The 18,688-nt window shown below is 33.0% G+C and overlaps 2 protein-coding genes across 2 annotated transcripts; one reads left to right on the top strand and one right to left on the bottom strand.

The window, feature by feature from the left end:
- Window positions 1–10,327: 10,327 nt before the first annotated feature.
- On the top strand, window positions 10,328–14,892 carry LOC145571725 (protein STRICTOSIDINE SYNTHASE-LIKE 3-like). Its single transcript, XM_081630757.1, has 4 exons — window positions 10,328–10,741; window positions 12,844–13,116; window positions 13,707–13,874; window positions 14,240–14,892. The coding sequence occupies exons 1-4, from the start codon at window positions 10,413–10,415 to the stop codon at window positions 14,652–14,654; spliced, it is 1,185 nt and encodes a 394-aa protein (XP_081486883.1). The 5' UTR covers window positions 10,328–10,412; the 3' UTR covers window positions 14,655–14,892.
- Window positions 14,893–15,335: 443 nt separating this feature from the next.
- On the bottom strand, window positions 15,336–18,148 carry LOC145571724 (protein BOLA4, chloroplastic/mitochondrial-like). Its single transcript, XM_081630756.1, has 3 exons — window positions 17,713–18,148; window positions 17,055–17,122; window positions 15,336–15,695 (listed from the first exon to the last, which is right to left on the bottom strand). Exons 1-3 carry the CDS (start codon window positions 18,025–18,027, stop codon window positions 15,542–15,544), a joined length of 537 nt encoding a protein of 178 aa, XP_081486882.1. The 5' UTR covers window positions 18,028–18,148; the 3' UTR covers window positions 15,336–15,541.
- Window positions 18,149–18,688: the final 540 nt, after the last annotated feature.

Below are 18,688 nucleotides of genomic sequence, written 5' to 3'. Positions count from 1 at the left end.
CATCAACCTCTGCATTTTACATGGGAAATAAAAGTTATTGCCGACCATATTTAGGTTTTAAGTTTACATATTTTCATTATATAGTTCCTTATATTTTCACTTGATTTGTTTAATTAGATTTATCAAATTGTTTACATCTAGCTCTTTGATGCATGAAAATTAACTTCGAAGGTCAATTACGATGTACGGAGTTACATCGTCTTCATGCCCAACATTGCTCAAATGAGTGATGCTCACTTGAAACCTACTTACCGTACCAATTAGAACTCCACTATCTAGCATAAATAAATAAGTATGTTATAATTAATAAAGTAACTTTTTATATTGAGGGTTGATGACTCTAGTCTTTGCTGAACATCTACTCAAAATTGTTCATCTTATTTTTACTTATTTTATTAAAATTAATAGAGTAGGATTAACAAGTCAAGATTAGACAAATTCAATAAATTTGTAAACTAAAACCTGGGTTATTAATAAGAAGCTAGTTACCTGATCAAGTTCAACTTACAATGTACGAGTTAAGTTTTAATAAGACTTAATAAATGAAACCTAGGTTAACGAATTCACTCGGATTAATAGTTGTTATGAAAATTTTTAAAGATTATGTTTCAATACAATATATAAATCATTGTAAGTCTGTGTCATCTAAGACATATCTATATAGATTACGTGATTTATCAATAACTATTTCGCCCTTGAATATTTGTATAATGGGAAATAGAAGTTGGTGGGGGTGGAATAATAACAAGCAAAAGGTATGAAACTACAGGAGGAATTAGGAAAGTGAAGGTAGCGTGTTAATACTAGCTGAAAAAATGGGGTCATTTTAATTTGGTACGTTGGCCAAATAAAATGGACCCTTAGGCCTTAACTAGAGAATATGATCATCAAGGGCTTATTGACAATTGGCAACTAATGCTAGTGTGAAGCCAACATAAATTGGGTCTTTTAATTTGGTTTTAGTGAAAATTTTCAGGTTTACTATCTCCACCTTTAATGTAATTGTCATAGTCAACAAGTAAAGGGAAAAATGGCCCTATATATATGTACTTATCAATTGCAAATTTAATTTGTAATAATCTAGCAATTTTCTTAAAAAAAAAAATCAGGATATTTATTCAATTATTACCATGAATTTTAGAGGTTGGGAATTATTTTGATATGAAGATATTTATTCAATTATTACTAAAAATAGTTGGTCATAAGTTAATTAAATTTGTACTCCGTATATATATATGTGTATTTTGTTTGGTGTGTTGAGGCCATTCGTAAACCTCTGTGTTTGTTTAGGCGCATAAATTAAAAAAGCATTCATGCACAATGCTTGTTTACTAATTATAAAATACGTTTAATTTGTATGGAGTATTATTAATTGATTATTTGCACATATATTAGGTTGCAGAGTATTTATTAGTATAAAAATATAAACTCTGTTAGGACATATGACAAATAAACTACAGTATGTGGTTCAATACTTCAATCATTCAAATTAAAATTACTTATATAAAGTTGTTAGATATGTGAGAGAGCGAGGAATAGCTCTAGGAATACAATGTTATATTTTATGTTATCTATACTTTTATATAAATACTCTACCTAACAATGAAAATGACAAATAATGCTAGCTATTAACCATTTAATCCTAAACTTATTATAAATTAATAAGCTCTTTAAATCTATAATATTCAAGTATAAAATCTATTTACCAATAGCAATTAGCCTTATGACATTCATCTCCCTAGCTATATATATAATGTCACTATAGTATTTTATCAATATGAAGTTTCAATCTATTGACAAGATTAATAAAACCCCTCTCCTCTCTTCTCCTTCCTCTCTCCAAAACCCTATCCTCCATTGTTGAATTTTAAGGGGCTTCTATCAGTTTTAACCGGTGGAAAGCCCCTAATCCTTGTTTCTTTAAAGTTTTTTTTTAGGTTTATAATAATGCTTCCTGAACTTTTCTCCCTCCAAAGAAAGGGTTTCCGATTTCCTTCGAAAGACAAGGGTTTTTCGACCTTCTTCGAAAGACAAGATTTATCGATCTCCTCTTTTCGGGGGAAAAATTTCTTAGTTTTGAATCCATAATATTAGATCTAATGGATTGTTGTGAAATTATTTCGTTGGTGAAAAAGTTATCAAGTTTTCGAATACAAACAGATGAATCAGAAGAAAAACATCCTCACGGTTACAAAGGATTGTTAGATTGTCTCTCTAACAAGGCTGTATTTTCCAGCGATATAAGAGGGAGATGTTCCACAGTGCAAGATCTACTCGATGATCGTAATTTTTATGAAGGAAAATTTTATTTGATTCAATATCTTATGTATTTGTTAACGTCGACTCTCTGTTGTAGATGTTGTATAACTTTTAACTAATGTAATATTTTTGCTATTCAAAAAAAAAAAAAAAAAAAAAAAAAAAAAAAAAAATCAATCTAAGTATAAACTTATGACTTTATGAGAGACTTTGAATTTGATAATATGGTATTGTAATATAATAATGATAGATGATGAAACAACCGGCCTTCATAATAATAATAATAATAATAATAAAGTACGTTGTACGGTACAGTAATTAAAGTAAAGAAATTAGTATCTGAATGGAGAGTAAACAACTATTTCATGTAACACAAGAATGTTCTCTATCTCTTTGAAAAAAAAAAAAAAAAACTCTTAGAAAAAAAGTTTAAGATCTATTTTAAAATGAAAAATGGGGAAGGGTAAAATAAAGAGTCAAAGATTTATTTCAAAATATAATACATACGGAGTACTATTTTATACACACGGCTCAATAGTTGGTATTTCTGGGCTCAATTTCTTATTATCATTATAATTTTCTTGAATAAATAACTTATCATTTCATCATATCAATAATTTTAGCTAACATTTTTTTTTTTTTTTTTTTTGACAAAAGTTTAGCTAACATTTTCAATTCTTTTGAAATAATGAGTTAATTGATGAAAATGAAACACCAAACTTTACCTTAAACTAGTAGTAAGACAAACTTAACAGGTTGTCTATGGACTCTATGGCTGGGCCATATTTGGTGTATATTTAGGCCAAATTAGTTAAAATCATAAAGTTGTCATTATAGAGTGTGTAGATATATTACCATTTTCAGTCATAAGTGGCTATAAATTTCAACAAAAGTGTTTAAGATAACTATAAACTATTCACTTGATCACAAAATTTAATGTTTTTAAACTTCTTATTAAATTCTTGCTCAATTGGTCTAACTACGACTTACTGTGATAAATTGTATGAACATCGTTATGAAAATATATACCAGTAAGATCATAACTCTCTGACTTCATTTGTAATTTGTTCTAGCCTCATGGCTCATTAAATTTTAATCATTAATACTCGTATGATAAGAAGTTAACCTTTTAAATATATACGTTGAAATGAATTTATTGTAATAACCACTTAGCTAGATCTGACATACTAACTATATATTTTTTTTTCAACGTACACAAGATGTATCAACAAGCAAATTATAATAAATACGGAGTACATAATTAATAAAGTTACACTTCTTTTGTATACTTGTATGTAGCGAATTATAAATCGTTAAGTACAAATTTAGAGAGATATATACTTACATGTAATAAGTTAAAAAAAGGAAAGAGACAAAAGGGAATTGTATTGGACGGTCTGGCATTCATGGATGATATGATGATTGAAAGAATGAGTGGAGTGAAATTGAAGTGACATTTTGAGCTTCACTATCACACAAGAACAAAACTCTTTATTTTTCTCTCTCCCAAATTTTTATTAATTGCTTTCAGAATGTTTTAGGGATGTGCGATTTAGAACAAACAAATTTATTAAAGACAACTTTCTTAACAATTTTTCTTAAAACAAAAAAAATAAAAAAAAATTATAAAAATAATAGGATTCTTAAATTAATTAGGAGTATATTGAATTATTGATTGATGTCATAGGTATGTAGTCGATATAGTATACTGAATTACTGATACATTCATTCTTTTTTGCCTCAGAAATTAAATTTTTAGCAGGGGCTATGAAAAGGTTTCAGGTGCTTTGCTATAGCGCCCTACTTTGATTGATGTTACGCCTACTTAGGAAAATCTACTATTCATGTTTATAGTTTAATGTTAGACCTATAATCTTGATTTCTATAGCAAGATTGAATGCTGTCTTTTCCATGTATATATACCGTACTAGTATTACCCCGTATCCGGTCTCACTAATATTTTTACGCGTTTTCAACCTAACTCAAGGTCAATAGTTTTCAAGATGATGTCATTAGACTAATTCGATATATAAATTAGGAAATTTTGACATTTTCTATCAGGAAAAACACCTCGCTTCACATTTGTTATTGGTTTATTTTTTTTTTTTGAACTTTGCTACCACCTAAATCAGAGTTTATTAAAAATCACTATCAGTTAACAGATTCCTTTAAGTTTATTAAAAAAAATAATAATAAAAAAACAAAAACCAGCCACCCTTAAAACACCTTGCTTATCCCATTAGCCACCCTCCCCCTACTAGCGCCACCCTCACCTCCGCCGCCATTCTCTCTCCAATGTCCACCACCACCAATGTCCACCACCACCAACACCATCGGGCACATCGTCCTGTTCAACATCAAACCCACCGCAACAACCACCCAACTCAGCACCATGATCTCCTATCTCAACTCCCTCACCGCCCTCCCCATGGTCCTTCACTTCTCCGTCGGAAAACTCCACAAAAACCGCTCTCCCTCCTTCTCCTTCACCCACATTCTCCACTCTCGTTACCGCACCAAACAACACCTCGCCGACTAGGGTTAAACCTAGATCCGCCATTAGAGTTCAATTGATCAAGCTTAAAGAAGATGTTGAAGAGGGGAAAAGGGGAGGAAGTTATTCAAGTGATTAGCGGATTGAAGGGGGGTTTTAGCGGAATTTTTCGCCGGAGAGAGCTAAAGGGTTTGAGATTTTCTCTATTGGGGTTTTTGGCTGGGATCGAGGCGGGTTTTCGAGGGGAGGGGGCTGCGAATGGGGCTGGGATCACGACGCCGGCGCCGACATTGTCGTTGGGGGCTGGGTGGCTGGAGTCACGGGTAGGGGATTGGGCAGCTGGTAGGTGGACGGTGGTTGGGTGGTGAGGTGGGTGGTTGTTGCGGTGGTTTTGATATTGAACATTGTGGTGGGAGATTGTGGGAGGGGGCTGCGAACGGGTCAACCTTACCATCATTAAGTGGTGGCTGGACGGTGGTTGGGTGGTGGTTGCGGTGGGTTTGATGTTGAACAGTGGCGGTGGATTGGACAGCTGGTGGGTGGGCAAGGAGTGGTGGCTGGACAGTGGTTGGGCGCCACTAACGGAAATACTAACGGTGTAAGACAAGTGGTAGTGGTTTTTAACAAACTCTGATTTAGGTGGTAGCAAAGTAAAAAAAATAAAATAAACCGGTAGCAAATGTGAAGCGAGGTGTTTTCCCTGATAGCAAATGTCAAAATTTCCTATAAATAACTTTAGTTTGGATAACTTTTTTCTCTTTATTATTTTCCTTAAAGTTGTATATTCATATACTCGTAATTTACACACACAGGCACACGCAGACGCACACTCACTTGTTAGCATTTTTTTCGGCACTTTTTATTCCCACTCAATCTCATACTCCAGTCTTCACCAATAGACTGAATCATTAATTTTGGTTGTTTGATTTATATAATTTATGATTATTTTGGCTATCAAGAGTAGATTTTGGCATCACCACCCAATCATCTTTGTGCAACTCACCAACATGCTTAATTATCAACTATGGGTGTTATGTCATTCAGTGGCGGATCTAGGGGGGTACATAGAGTTACAACTGTACCCCCATTCCAAAAAAAAAAAAAAAAAAAAAAAAAAAAAAAAAAAAACTGTGAAGAATAGAGACCGCCTTTATGTAATAGGCGGTCTCTTAGGTACTGTTATGCAGTATGCCGCAACACCCAATCAGCCGGCCTTTTATGTTAAATTGAAAGAGACCGCCTATGTAAAAATTTGGTCTCTTAGGTTATTTTTTTTAATACCCTCCACGCTAGAAGCCCAAAAGTTTCAGAATAGTACTTTTTGATCAAAGAGAGCCACTGTTACAATAACAGGTCTCTTAAGTGATATTGTTTATTTTTCCCACACAAGATTTGCCCGTTTTATCAAAGAGACCTACTTTTACAAATAATAGTTCTCTTAGATAAAAAAAATTTCCTCACATCTATAATTCTTAATTTTAAGCCTTATTGTCGGAAAATAGGGTGTATCCGTGTATAGTACTCACAAATATTAATACCATAGTGAAATGATTTATTAACTCAAAATTTAGTTAGGAAAAAATTATTACGCTCCACATATTACTTTTTATTTTGTAATTTGTCTTTTATTAAACGTAATTTCGTACCCCCATTCCTCAAATCCTGGATCCGCCACTGATGTCATATATGATTCAATTGGCTATTAGATTAATCCTAAAGAACTAATTTAGGTGATTTTGGGTAATGTTTTCTACATGTATCAATATATAATAAGAGTCACGATCACATGCGTATGACCTATGGCTGAGGGCAATTAATCTTAGCCTCTTAGCCATATTGAATTGTCATGCATTAATGGTTAAAAACTTCAAATTGATTTTGCCTTCAATTCAAGGGGGTTAAATGTTATGAGTTATAATTACCTGCGAATGAGCTACATTTATTGGCGAGGTTGTATTGGGTCCGATGAAACCTAGTAACATTAGGTTTTTTAACTCATCACTTTCCTCTATTTTGAAATGCTCAAACACGATTTGACTGAACACACTTGTCAACACACAAGTTTGACTAAATGATATGAAAATGTGTGTGAGACCAAGCTTTTTGGTCGATTGTCATTTTTGTAAAATGGAGGAAGTACTAAACCAATTGTATTTTATATGATCACTTAGTAAAAAAGAATATGCTCAAAGTAATTATATGAGTAGTACAACTGTACGTATTGGATATTGTGAAACGGAGATAGTAGTACGAGTATATACTAGTTGTAATGCGGTGGGTACAGTTAACAAGTACAAATGGTTGCATGCAAATTGCAAAATCCAGAAACATGAGCACAATAAGGTTTGAAATACAATAGCAACCATTTGTATTTGTCCATTAGTAATGCCTAAAACAAATTGGCCTTCCTCTGTGCTCAACAGTTGTTCTTCCATTAATTTGCTATTTGACCCTCTAAAAAAGTATGCGACCATTTTATTTCATGTCTTGCCACTCCACTTATATAATATGGGCCACTTTATCAAACCTTTGTCCAGCATCCGAGGTAATACATGTATGTGTTTATGTTTACATCACAATGACTTTTGAAACTTCAATCCATCTAATCTAAATATCCCGCAATTTAGTTTTAGGCTAATGATTAGATTACTAATAATACTCTATATATGAAGATCATTTTCTACTAGTGGATGCCATTTAATCTCTAAAAAAACTTTTGTATATATTCGATGTACAGTAATATTACTGTACATCGAGGTAACTTTTGTTCAATTTAGGGTAACTTTTATCCATAAAGTTTAAATAACTTTTAGGGCCTGTCACATTTACTGAAGTGAGATGAACTGAACTGAACCGAACTGATTGAAGCTGAACTGAACTGAACTGAACTAAGTGGAGCTGAACTGAATTGAACTAAACTAATAGAGCTGAAATGAATATTTTATGAGAGAAGGAAATTAAGAGCTGAACTGAGCTGAGCTGATTGGAGCTGAACTGAACTGAACTGAAATTAAGCTGAAGTGAACAGGCCCTTACTCCCTCTGTTTTTAAATACTTGATCCATTGTAATTCTCCATGCTCGGAGTTTTAGGAGTAATTGGAGAAAATAACAAAATATGGAGGTAGTACGGTAGGTGAAAGAAAAAAAATTGTGAAAATCAAATGTAGTTGAGAGAATTTGGAGAATTTGATAAGAGAGAATATGAAATTAATAAAATATGAGTTATGTTGGGTCCACTAGTTGAGAGAAATGAATTAAAGATTGTAAAATCTTTCCAAATAAGGAAATGGAGCAAGTATCTAAAAACGGTTGAAAAATTAAAGGAAAATGGACCAAGTATTTAAAAATGGAGGGAGTATTTATATCAGGATAACTTATATATACTGGGTAATTATAATTCATTATAGGGTAAATTTTGTTCATTTTAAGGTGACTTTGAAGCGGATGTACAATAAATCAAATCAGAATAACTTATATAGTTTATTGTACATCCGAAGTTTTTAAATGCTTGTCTAATCTCTAAGGGAACTTTTGAGGTTTAAAATAGTACACTTTTTTATTTGATATTTTTAAATTTAGAACACATATCATGTGCATTTAGATCTAATAAAATAATATGGTGGCCGATTTTCGTATTTGGATTTAGTAAGTTAATATGGTAGCCGATTTTTGTATTTAGATCTAGTAAGTTAATATGGTTGCCGATTTCATATTTAGATCTAATCAATTACATTATACTAAAGGCGAAACTTAAATAACACTTGGTAAAATATTATAAAAAGTTTTCCCTCCAAAACCACTTACTAAAAAAAACTTATTGTAATTAAATTATGACTTTTAGTTTATATAAAATCTAAAATAAATGTTCTTAAATATCAAATTGCCCATTATAACTATTATATGTTTAATTAATTTATTTCACAATATTTCATACTTTTTACTACTAAGTCTATTTATAATATTTATATCCATTATTTTTGGTAAAATTTATTGTCATTAGAATTATTTAACAACCGTGCAATGCACGGGGTTTAATCTAGTAAGTTAATATAGTACAATAATGTTGGACAATTGTTTTTTTTTTAGGTGGAAAATTCAGCTATTAATGGAAGACGTTAAGGAGTTGATTCGAAATTTCACTTATGTTGATTCGCGCCACATTTATAGAGAGGGTAATAGAGCAGCAGACTATGTTGTTTCTTTGAGTCATTTTATGCAAGTTCACCAAGATATCGATCCGTTCAAAGATAATAATTTTTTTATTTTTTATTTTTTCTTATAAGTTAGGGTATAGTCTTGAGAAAAGATTATCCTAACTTCTTTCCATTAAAAAAAAATAAAATAAAATAAATTATCTTCCTTAGATGTTGGGTGCAAATCATTGGGGCATGAGCTTTACTCTTTAGCTAGCTCAAGTCCATTCAACCTAGCCCAATAACAATTCGTAATTATTGTAAGTCATCAGTTATAAGACCCATAAACATTAAATGAGCTAAAAGCCCCATTCAAAACTGGATAAGAAATAAATTATGTGTTCCCATAATGGTGGGCTGGTAGCGATGGACATGGTACGTGCCAAAACAAGCAAGCGTTTGATTATTGGGCTTCGTTGCAGTTTCTGGGCTCCATGTATGAGTTCATATTTATATTCCTTCTATCCCACTAAGTTTATTCAATACGCTCGCCCCTTATACATAAATCCATCACTTGCTCTTTCAAAATAAATTGGTCATTCTTGATAATTTATCTATAATGTTGACTATGTTGTATACTTGTATTATGCAGTATTTGATTTATTTATCTCAAATCTGCTAGTTACCTATAGAAGTATAGAACAAGCAACTCATGAATGTAGCTAGATTTAATGTACAATTTTTTTTTATTGAGCCAATAACTCGAATGCATTCTGTACGTTTAAATATTTGTTTGTTTGTTTTTCTTTTTTTAATTTTCTTTTATTGTTTTTGTTATCCATTTCAAGCTCTCCATTCAAACAATAAAAAACTAACTTTCTTGAGTCATAGGTCTTCTATGATCCTTATAACAATCAATTAATCAAAACCTTAATCACATAATGGGGTCGGCTACATGAATAATCACTTATATAGCCGAAATAATTCTTATGACTTCAAGTAAAATAAACAATTTATCAGTCTCCTAAAATTTTGTATAATTTTGTGTAATACATTTATTTAGTTAGGAATACCAACAACCATACAAGTAAAAAAAAAAAAATTGAAGCAAATTCAATGGGGACTATAATAATAAAACGAAAGTAAGGCAATTTAATGGACCGGAAAAGTATGATCTATCATAAATTACGTAGTATATTAAAATTATATCCCTTACATTAACTTTTATCTATCTACAAATAAAAATCACCCTATCGCAATCCCTATTCCCTCGTACTAAACACTCTCGAAATCTTTTTTTTTTTAATGTATAAATAAACTCGTGCATCGGATTAGATGGACGGCCTTGAAAAGGTAGTGTGTATAAAACATAACTTCATAAACTTTCTGCTTCCCACCTACCACTCTTGTCAAATTCTACAAGAGAAATAAACTTAACTCATCACAACATTCACAAAATTTCCACACTTTTTCCTTTTCCCCTGCCCCAAGAAAAGCACTTCTCCTTCAAAACTCGTATTTTACAATGGGCACCCGAATTGTATTGGGCTGGATACTACTAGCGCTAGCACTCTATTGTGGCCTTGACCCATTTAACCACAGTTCAATTTCCGGGTTTCCAAACTTCGTTTCTTTTGAGGTCAAATTACCTGATAAATCCGAAATTCCAACAATCAAAGATTCACTGAATTTGTTGCAAAATTCGGATGTAAAATTGTTGGGTCAAATTCAAGGACCCGAAAGTCTTGTTTTTGACCCGAATGGTCGTGGCCCGTATACTGGTATTGCTGATGGTCGTATTCTCTTTTGGGATGGCACCAATTGGACCAATTTTGCCTTTACTTCGGCTAATCGGTCAGTTTTTTTTTGGTTGTTTTTGTTTCGGATTATTATTATTATTTTTTTTATGCAAATTGGATTATTATTATTATTATTAAGTTAATTACTATCTTATAAATAACGACATTGTTTTGTGTTGTGTTAATGGTTGACGTACATATTTTTATAAGACGTTGTAGAAGTCGATATATTAAGGGGTGAAAGTATCGGTCAAATTGTTGCATTTAAAGTGAAACCGTGGGAGTAAAATACGAGTCGTTCCAATATTTGATACTGTAAAAGTTTTCTTTTGTTTTTAGAATAAAATCATACTATCAAAGTCAAAGAATTTTTAAAATTTTTGAACCATGAAGTTATTAGTAAGTCAGTCGTGGTTAAGTGACTAATTGACTAGTTCAGTTGTATAAAACTTAAGTTTAAGTTTATTGCAACTTTTGTGTATTGCAATTATATTCATTTTGATTATTCTACTATTCTTGGTCATAATAAGTACATGAATGATGACTTTGAATAAACTGCATTTGATTATGTATAATGAATTATTGACTACTATTAGTTTAATTGGTAAACTACATGATTTACTCTGCTAAATAAAATTATACCATTTTAAATTCGAAAGTTTTGGTAAGAAAAATGGTGACAACAAATGATTAAATTATTACGCGAATGACTGGTATTAGCCAATTCAATGGGAACTGATTGATACTCTCGTTAAAGGTTTTAGTTGAGCTATCATTTATCAATGAATTGATTAATGATAATGATGTGTTAATATATTAACATGCTACTGGACTACTAATAAATCCGCAATTTAGTTATTGGTATTTTGTACTGTACTCCTTAGGAATTATAAATTAACAATTATTATTGCATTGATAATTTAGGCCCTATTCACTTCACCTTAAAAAAATAATATTAAGTAAAAATTAATTTCAGTTCAGTGAAAATAAGTTCAATTCAGTAAAATTAATTTCAGTTCAGTGAAAATAAGTTTAATTCAGTAAAATTAATTTCAGTTCAGTGAAAATAATTTTAATTCAGTAAAAATAAGTTCAGTTCAGTAAAATTCAGTTTTCTTAAAGAAAACTTATAATAGAAAATCAGTAAAAATAATTTCAATCAGCAAAAATAATTTCAGTTCAGTAAAATTAATTTAATTTTAGTAAAAATAATTTAAGTTCAGCAAATATAATTTTGTTTCAGTAAAAATAATTTCAGTTCAGCAAAAATAAGGTGAAGTGAATAAGGCCTTAAACTAACAAATACGAAGTAGGCATACTACGTACAGTAATAAGTATGGCATTACAGAGGATCGGTGACAACTATATAAAAACGATAAAGTTAATTAAGTGGTCAAATAATATATATGGTAGTTGATATAAGAAAAAGTCTTAATTATCACAATCATGTAAGAAGTTAGCTACCTAGATAGGTAGATGGATTATGGAATAGGCTGTATATTATGGTGAGCAACTAGACATGTGTTAGCTGAGAAGAATGAATGAGATGTAGCCTTGCCATCCTATATACCACAGCTTAGCTTATCGAACCTAGTCTAATGTGCACATTGTGGAAATTGAGTGATGATTGAAGTTATCTTGCTAGGTTTGGAGGAGAATGATCAAAATCATGATCCTTGTCTCGAAGATGCTCTGTAGTGTGCTGAATGAATGTGAAAGAGAGTCGAGGCTGCTTGTGCAGTGTTAAATGATGCAATGATACTATCTTTAGAAGAGAGATGATAGAAGTAAAAATAAGAGGTTCCGAGATGAAGAGATTTTAATTACTGTTTTATTCTGATTGTCAGTTGATCATATATCTCCTTATAAGAGGATCGAACCATTTCTTTTGACTCTTTGAAAATTGATAATTGGTGATTGATTGTATAGTTCTGAATTGTGATTCCTTATTACTCAACTTCTTTTAGAGGAAAGTTTGTGTTTGTCAATTTATTATTGTTATGAAACACATAGCCCTGATGAATACAGTTTGAAATTTTATATTCAGACGACTCTTTTTGTATGTTATTTGAAAAGCATTTAACCAATACAAGTCCTACTTCTATGTTGGAGGCAATGCATTTACAACATTTTTTTAATTTCTGTTATAAAAATCAGGTCGGTATGTGAACCTCAGCCAAATCCGTTAGGTTACATAAAGAACGAGCATATATGTGGCAGACCTCTGGGCCTTAGGTTCAACAAGAAGACTGGTGAACTATACATTGCAGATGCATATTTCGGATTAATGAAGGTAGGGCCAGAAGGAGGTGTGGCAACATCCCTTGTAACTGAAGCAGAAGGGTTACCTTTAACATTTACAAATGACTTGGATATTGATGATGAGGGAAATGTGTATTTCACAGATAGTAGTGCTCAGTATCAGAGAAGGTAAGTTACTAATGCCCCTCAAATACTGGTGATGTGCTTAGTTATAGTTTATAGGTGGCGAAAATAACCTTTGAATCAAGTATGATTTCAGATAAGGTTTTATTCGGATGATGAGTCATTTGATTAGGTTTGTGTATGTTGTTTATTAGCTTATACTCTATACATTAATCTACATTAGTCATATGAATTTTCGGGTTTGGTTATATGGGATCTGTATTTTAAGTTAGGTGATTAGGTAGTGTGGTACATTCTTCAGCTCCCTCTTATCCCAACAATTTAGATTATGATACCTTGTTTCAGAAACACTTCATGTGAAAAGAACTTAATCCCAGAAATCTGATTGAATTATAGTGTGTTTAATCAATATTGTGATGCCCTGATTACTACTCCGTTTAGTCCCCAGTGCTCGATGCCATCTACATCACTCTTTTGAATCTCAAATACGTCGAAATATTCATGTGTATTTTTTAGATCATTTGCTACAAAATTTGTGTGTATTGGTTTCGCTGATCCATTTGTATTGGTCGTTGTACCTTGAGCACACTATTGGCAACATTATACTTGTGCACTGACACAATGTTTGGTATCAGACATTTCATGCAGTTGGTTTTCTCTGGAGAGGATGGTGGGAGGGTCTTGAAGTATGATCCAGTGACAAAAGAAACGACTGTTCTCCTGAAGAACATCCAATTCCCTAATGGAATTACATTGAGCAAGGATGGATCTTTCTTTCTCTTCTGCGAAGGTTCCATTGGCAGGTGTAGTATTATTTCCTCTTTTTATTCCATCATTTATGAATACATGTTCTTTGCTCGTATGGATATCGACTTCTTACTCTTTTGTTAGCTCAATATAGTTGTGTTGAAAGTATCTCCCTCCACTAATTCGAGTAAATGACATGAATAATTACAAGTTCAACCCATCTAGATTATCACAATTCATGAAATATCCCCAATCTAAAACTTTTTGTATTTGACATACGTAGTATTTTACTTTGATAGCCTATATTTTCATTCTTTTTTCTGATACTTTTAACAAGATGGAGCTGGAATTGAACTTAAATTAGCTAATCTCTTGCATGAATCCATGATAACACCCGTGATTTGTATGACATGGCCAACAGGCTAAGCAGATATTGGTTGAAAGGAGAAAAGGCTGGAACCTCAGAAGTATTTGCGATTTTACCAGGATTTCCTGACAACATTAGGACCAACAAAGACGGTGACTTTTGGGTGGCATTGCACTGTCGTCGCAGCTGGACAAACCACTTGTTGGCAGCAACACCAAGATTACGGAATTTCTCGCTCAAGCTGCCAATCAAAGCAAAGTATCAGTTCATGGTCTTCATTGGAGGCTGGCCTCACGGAATCATTGTGAAGTATAACCCTGAAGGTGAAATCGTACAGATCTTGGAGGATAGTCCAGGGAAGGTTGTGAAAGCTGTGAGTGAAGTCGAAGAGAAAGACGGGAAACTCTGGATTGGAAGCGTCTTAATGCCTTTTGTTGCAGTTTACGACTTGGGATCAAGCTCGAGATGAGAGGCTAGCCAACCTGTCATCTGCTTATCAGACATTTCCTAATCGCTTTTGCATTCTTTTGCTCATTTAACTTTTGATTAAGTTTTACACTACAAAGGACTAGGAAAGAATTGTGTTTGCTTCGTTTTTCCTTGATGTATATCTTTAGTACCGTTGGAGCTTTTTCACGAAGGCCATAAATAATCAGTACTTCCCTAATCTTAGTACAATATCGTCAATGTCATATTTGACTTTTTTAGATCGGCTATCTGTTATTTCTCATGATTTATTCACTCTCTTATTAGATTCATTTCAATACCACAATATGAAAGCATACTGATACAGTGATATCCATGTTGTATTTATCAGCAGTGTTGTAGTGGTTAACTATCAATGGTTAAACTTAAACGTGTGCGGTGTGCATATAAGGACAATAGGGTACATTAGAACTCTCTTAAATGGAGGAAAATCGGAAATAGCCTAGGCTTCGAATTGTCATAGAAACCGTGTGGAAGCTATCCGTCTGGAACAATACACACAAAAGTGCTCCCTCTGGAGATGAGTGGATATAATGCTGCTGTGTTAGTGAGTTTAATCTGAATTTGCTTTTATTCTCTTTTCATCACCAAAGTTTTGGTTTAGTCTTCAGTTTCTGCAAAGGATCATTGGGAGGAGATACTTGTTAAAGATTTCAGCCGCCTCTTGTACAAACAAATTCTAGACATATTTAAGGCATTATTTCAGAGCTGGAAAAAAAAAATGAAGTATAATTCCAGGGTAGAAAGCCCAAAGAAATGTAGAACATTAACAATTAAGATTAACATATAAAACCCCCACCACAGCCGATTGAATCCAGCTATAATAATCAAAACCGAGCAATGAGTTGTTATTTATCATTCTAAATACTTTCACTTGTTCGAAGCTGCTTCACTGGGTGTTCTAGTAATCATCTGGTCAACTGCATGCACAGTGGTTTGAAGCTCTTCCCATATAGCCTTGTACACCATTCTCTGCCTATTCACAGCTGTTTTTCCCTCGAATGCTGAAGATACAACATCGATGCTGGCATGAAAAAGGCATAAAAACTCTGTAAGTAAACATGAGCATGCATTGATTTCCTAGTGTACTTTTTTCATAGCAGTAACAGGTATACTGTATGAATAACTTATGTCCCAAAAAAAAAAAGGGAACCCTAAAAAAATTTTGCCCAGAATGGTCAGCCTTATAGCCTGACGTTCTTTTCAAAAAAGTAATAGCTACTTCACCGGAGTTGAGTGAGAGGGAGGTTTTGTTTTAGAAAAAGCTCGATCATGTTTTTGAATTACTCCATCCAGAACAAACTAATCACATCTAACTTCACCTCAATGAGCAACTTGCAGGCACTGGGCACCACGTTTCACCAAATTAAATCACGAGATCAGGCAACAGCAAAAAGGTTATAAACTTATCATGTTTAGAGTTTCATAACATGGGAAGTGGGTTAAGAAATGTAGAGTTTTGGATTTGTGTATGGCACTTCTTGTTACCTCTATTTCAAATTAAGTTTAAGGGGGTTCTCCACAAACATGATTTCAATTTGAGGGTTTGAGTAAGTGACAACCTTTTTTCTTTTTTTTTGACAAAAGTGACAACCTTGTTCATATGCAGGTCATAGTAACGCACAGCATGACAGGACTCTATGTAGTACAGGCTACACATAATATTGAGGCCACACTTTTGTAGTCTGGCTTCAGTTTTCCTTAAGCACTCTATTTAAATACTTGGAGCCTTCCCATCATCTGTTTTCACTCAAGCACTGTTTTTATCCATAGCTTATCTACTAATCATTCAAGCACCTCATTGTTTGTTTTGCTTCATGAGATAGATCCCTAGATTCTCCCCATTTATCTCTTAATACTCAGAAACCTACTCTGATACAGTACTCTCCAATCATACGCCAATTCTACCAGTGCAGGGATATAACGCAGGGAAGTTCAGAAACATAAGCTACAGTTATTTCCTACACCCTTATCCTTGGAAAATAGCATGCCAATGATTCAAATGAGATACAGAATGATCACTTAATAGAGTCCCACAATGGAGCAATGTCTGGGCAGTTGGTGGAAGGTACTTGACATATTTTTACAACTTATGAGCGAGGTCCGAAAGAAATGGCAGATATATGCATACTTGCCATTGGAACAAATGAACAATCCAAACATGTCAACAGACAACACTATAAGTATCATACCACTTCTCCCTAGATACAAAGAAGAATTCGACTCTAGTCCAGCACTCTTGTCCAAGGCATGGTCCTTACCTAAGGTAAAAACACTAATATCACAACCTTAAGGATCCTTAACCTCCAATTTCAGAGATACTACTTTCATTAATCCTTAGATACCTCAAAAATCTAATTTAAAAAAAGCATAAGCAAATTACCTGACATGCCGACCATCACCATAAGCATCTTTAACAGCAACAGATTCAGCTTTCAGCTCATCTCTAATCTGTTTAAACAACGAAAACCAACAATGTCAGACAACAAATATAACAGTAGAGGCAGCTACCATATACCAGTGCAAAATAAACAAGCACCAAGCTATGAGAGTCTGGTAGACATCGAAAACCCGATAATAAAAAGTAAAGAATAGCAAAGTGCTCAAAACTAATGCTGTTAGCCTTCCTTAAGTACCTTAACCTGTGTTGTCAACAAAAAAAACGAGGGAAAAAAAAGGTACCTTAACCTGTATAATCAATTAATCATAGACATTAATCCCAACTATGGCATATTGGCAATCACTGATAGTCAAAACTCTAAATTTCTCAGACAATCACTGATAATTCGAAATTCAGAAAGAATTAACCAAGAAATAGTGTTGATTAGGGTGACAGATTATCCCAAATAGTTCTAAATAAACAATAAGAGCTTCCCAATTAAACAGTCTGAGCATAAAATCGATGCAATTTTCCAAAATCAAAAGAGAAACAAAATTAAAAGAAAACCCACCTCAAATTAATCATCAATTTCAATTATAACCATATATAAGATAATAAAATCAGAAAAAATTAAGCAGTGACCAAAAAAAAAAAAAAAAACCTTGGTTTCCATAGATTGCATCAAAGTGGAGTCAATGGATCCAGGGTCATTAACATTATGAGGAGCTGAAGCCCGAGTTGTAGAACTCAATCTACGACGAGAGTTGTTACATTGAATAGGAGTTGCAGAAATTACAGGTGATTTCCCAGAAAATTCCAACAAATTTGGGAGACGAAGAAGGGTTTTTTGAGAAGTGGGGCAGTGGAAAAATGCAACCTTGGATTGACCCGAAAGTAGGAGTTGGTGGGTCCGACAACGGATTGTGGTTGCATACGCCATGTATGGCCTGATTAGTTGCTTTGCACTCATAGCCATTGAAGAAGAAGAAGACAGAGTGAAAGAGGCTTGAGTTGGTCTTGCCGTCTTTGGTAGTGTTTTTTTTGGTATATCTTGCGGTTTCTATCTCATGAGCCAAATGAACCAACGATGTTGGCCTAGTGGCAAAGATTGAAAGCTCGTGTAAGGCATTTTGCAACCCTCGTTTATAATTTTATTTGGGGATTTAGAAAACGAGCTAATTGACAATGGTAACCCTCGTATCATCTTGATATTTTTTTCTCTACACCTTTATTGACTTTATATTAACAATGTTTTGATCCTAATTTTTAAAATTATGGTTTAATAAGATCATCTCCAATGGTAAACTAATTATCAAATAAGCTTGACATGCCACATATGATTTGAACCTAATTTTTTGTGTAGCTATTTTGTGTCCCAATGATTAGCTAATGACTTGCTATTTATATAAGCTTAACTTTCTCAATTATCTCTACAAGTTTAATTATATAAGTATATTAATCTCTAAAATTTTAGAAACTTTTTTCTCTACAATTTTAATTATATAAGCTAATTTGCTTGGCCAAACTAATTGTATTTTTTTAACTCCAATAGTCAAGTAACAGATAGAGACTTTTGAAACTTGCAAGTAAGTCCCTAACTACAACCATTGGAGTTGCTTTTAGCTTGATTTGATTTA

This window comes from Chenopodium album, chromosome 12, assembly GCF_948465745.1.
Source record: "Chenopodium album chromosome 12, dcCheAlbu1.1, whole genome shotgun sequence".
NCBI classification, from domain to species: domain Eukaryota; kingdom Viridiplantae; phylum Streptophyta; class Magnoliopsida; order Caryophyllales; family Amaranthaceae; genus Chenopodium; species Chenopodium album.
Note: the sequence above shows the minus strand (reverse complement) of the source record. Positions and strands in the feature narration are given on the sequence as shown.

Coding starts and splice junctions, on each gene's coding strand:
- LOC145571725 (XM_081630757.1), top strand. CDS start 10,413: ATGGGCACCCGAATTGTATTGGGCTGGATACTACTAGCGCTAGCACTC. Junction 10,742..12,843: donor GCCTTTACTTCGGCTAATCG/GTCAGTTTTTTT, acceptor TATAAAAATCAG/GTCGGTATGTGAACCTCAGC. Junction 13,117..13,706: donor AGTGCTCAGTATCAGAGAAG/GTAAGTTACTAA, acceptor GTTTGGTATCAG/ACATTTCATGCAGTTGGTTT.
- LOC145571724 (XM_081630756.1), bottom strand. CDS start 18,027: ATGGCTATGAGTGCAAAGCAACTAATCAGGCCATACATGGCGTATGCA. Junction 17,123..17,712: donor TGCAATCTATGGAAACCAAG/GTTTTTTTTTTT, acceptor TTGTTTAAACAG/ATTAGAGATGAGCTGAAAGC. Junction 15,696..17,054: donor GGTGATGGTCGGCATGTCAG/GTAATTTGCTTA, acceptor TTTTCATGCCAG/CATCGATGTTGTATCTTCAG.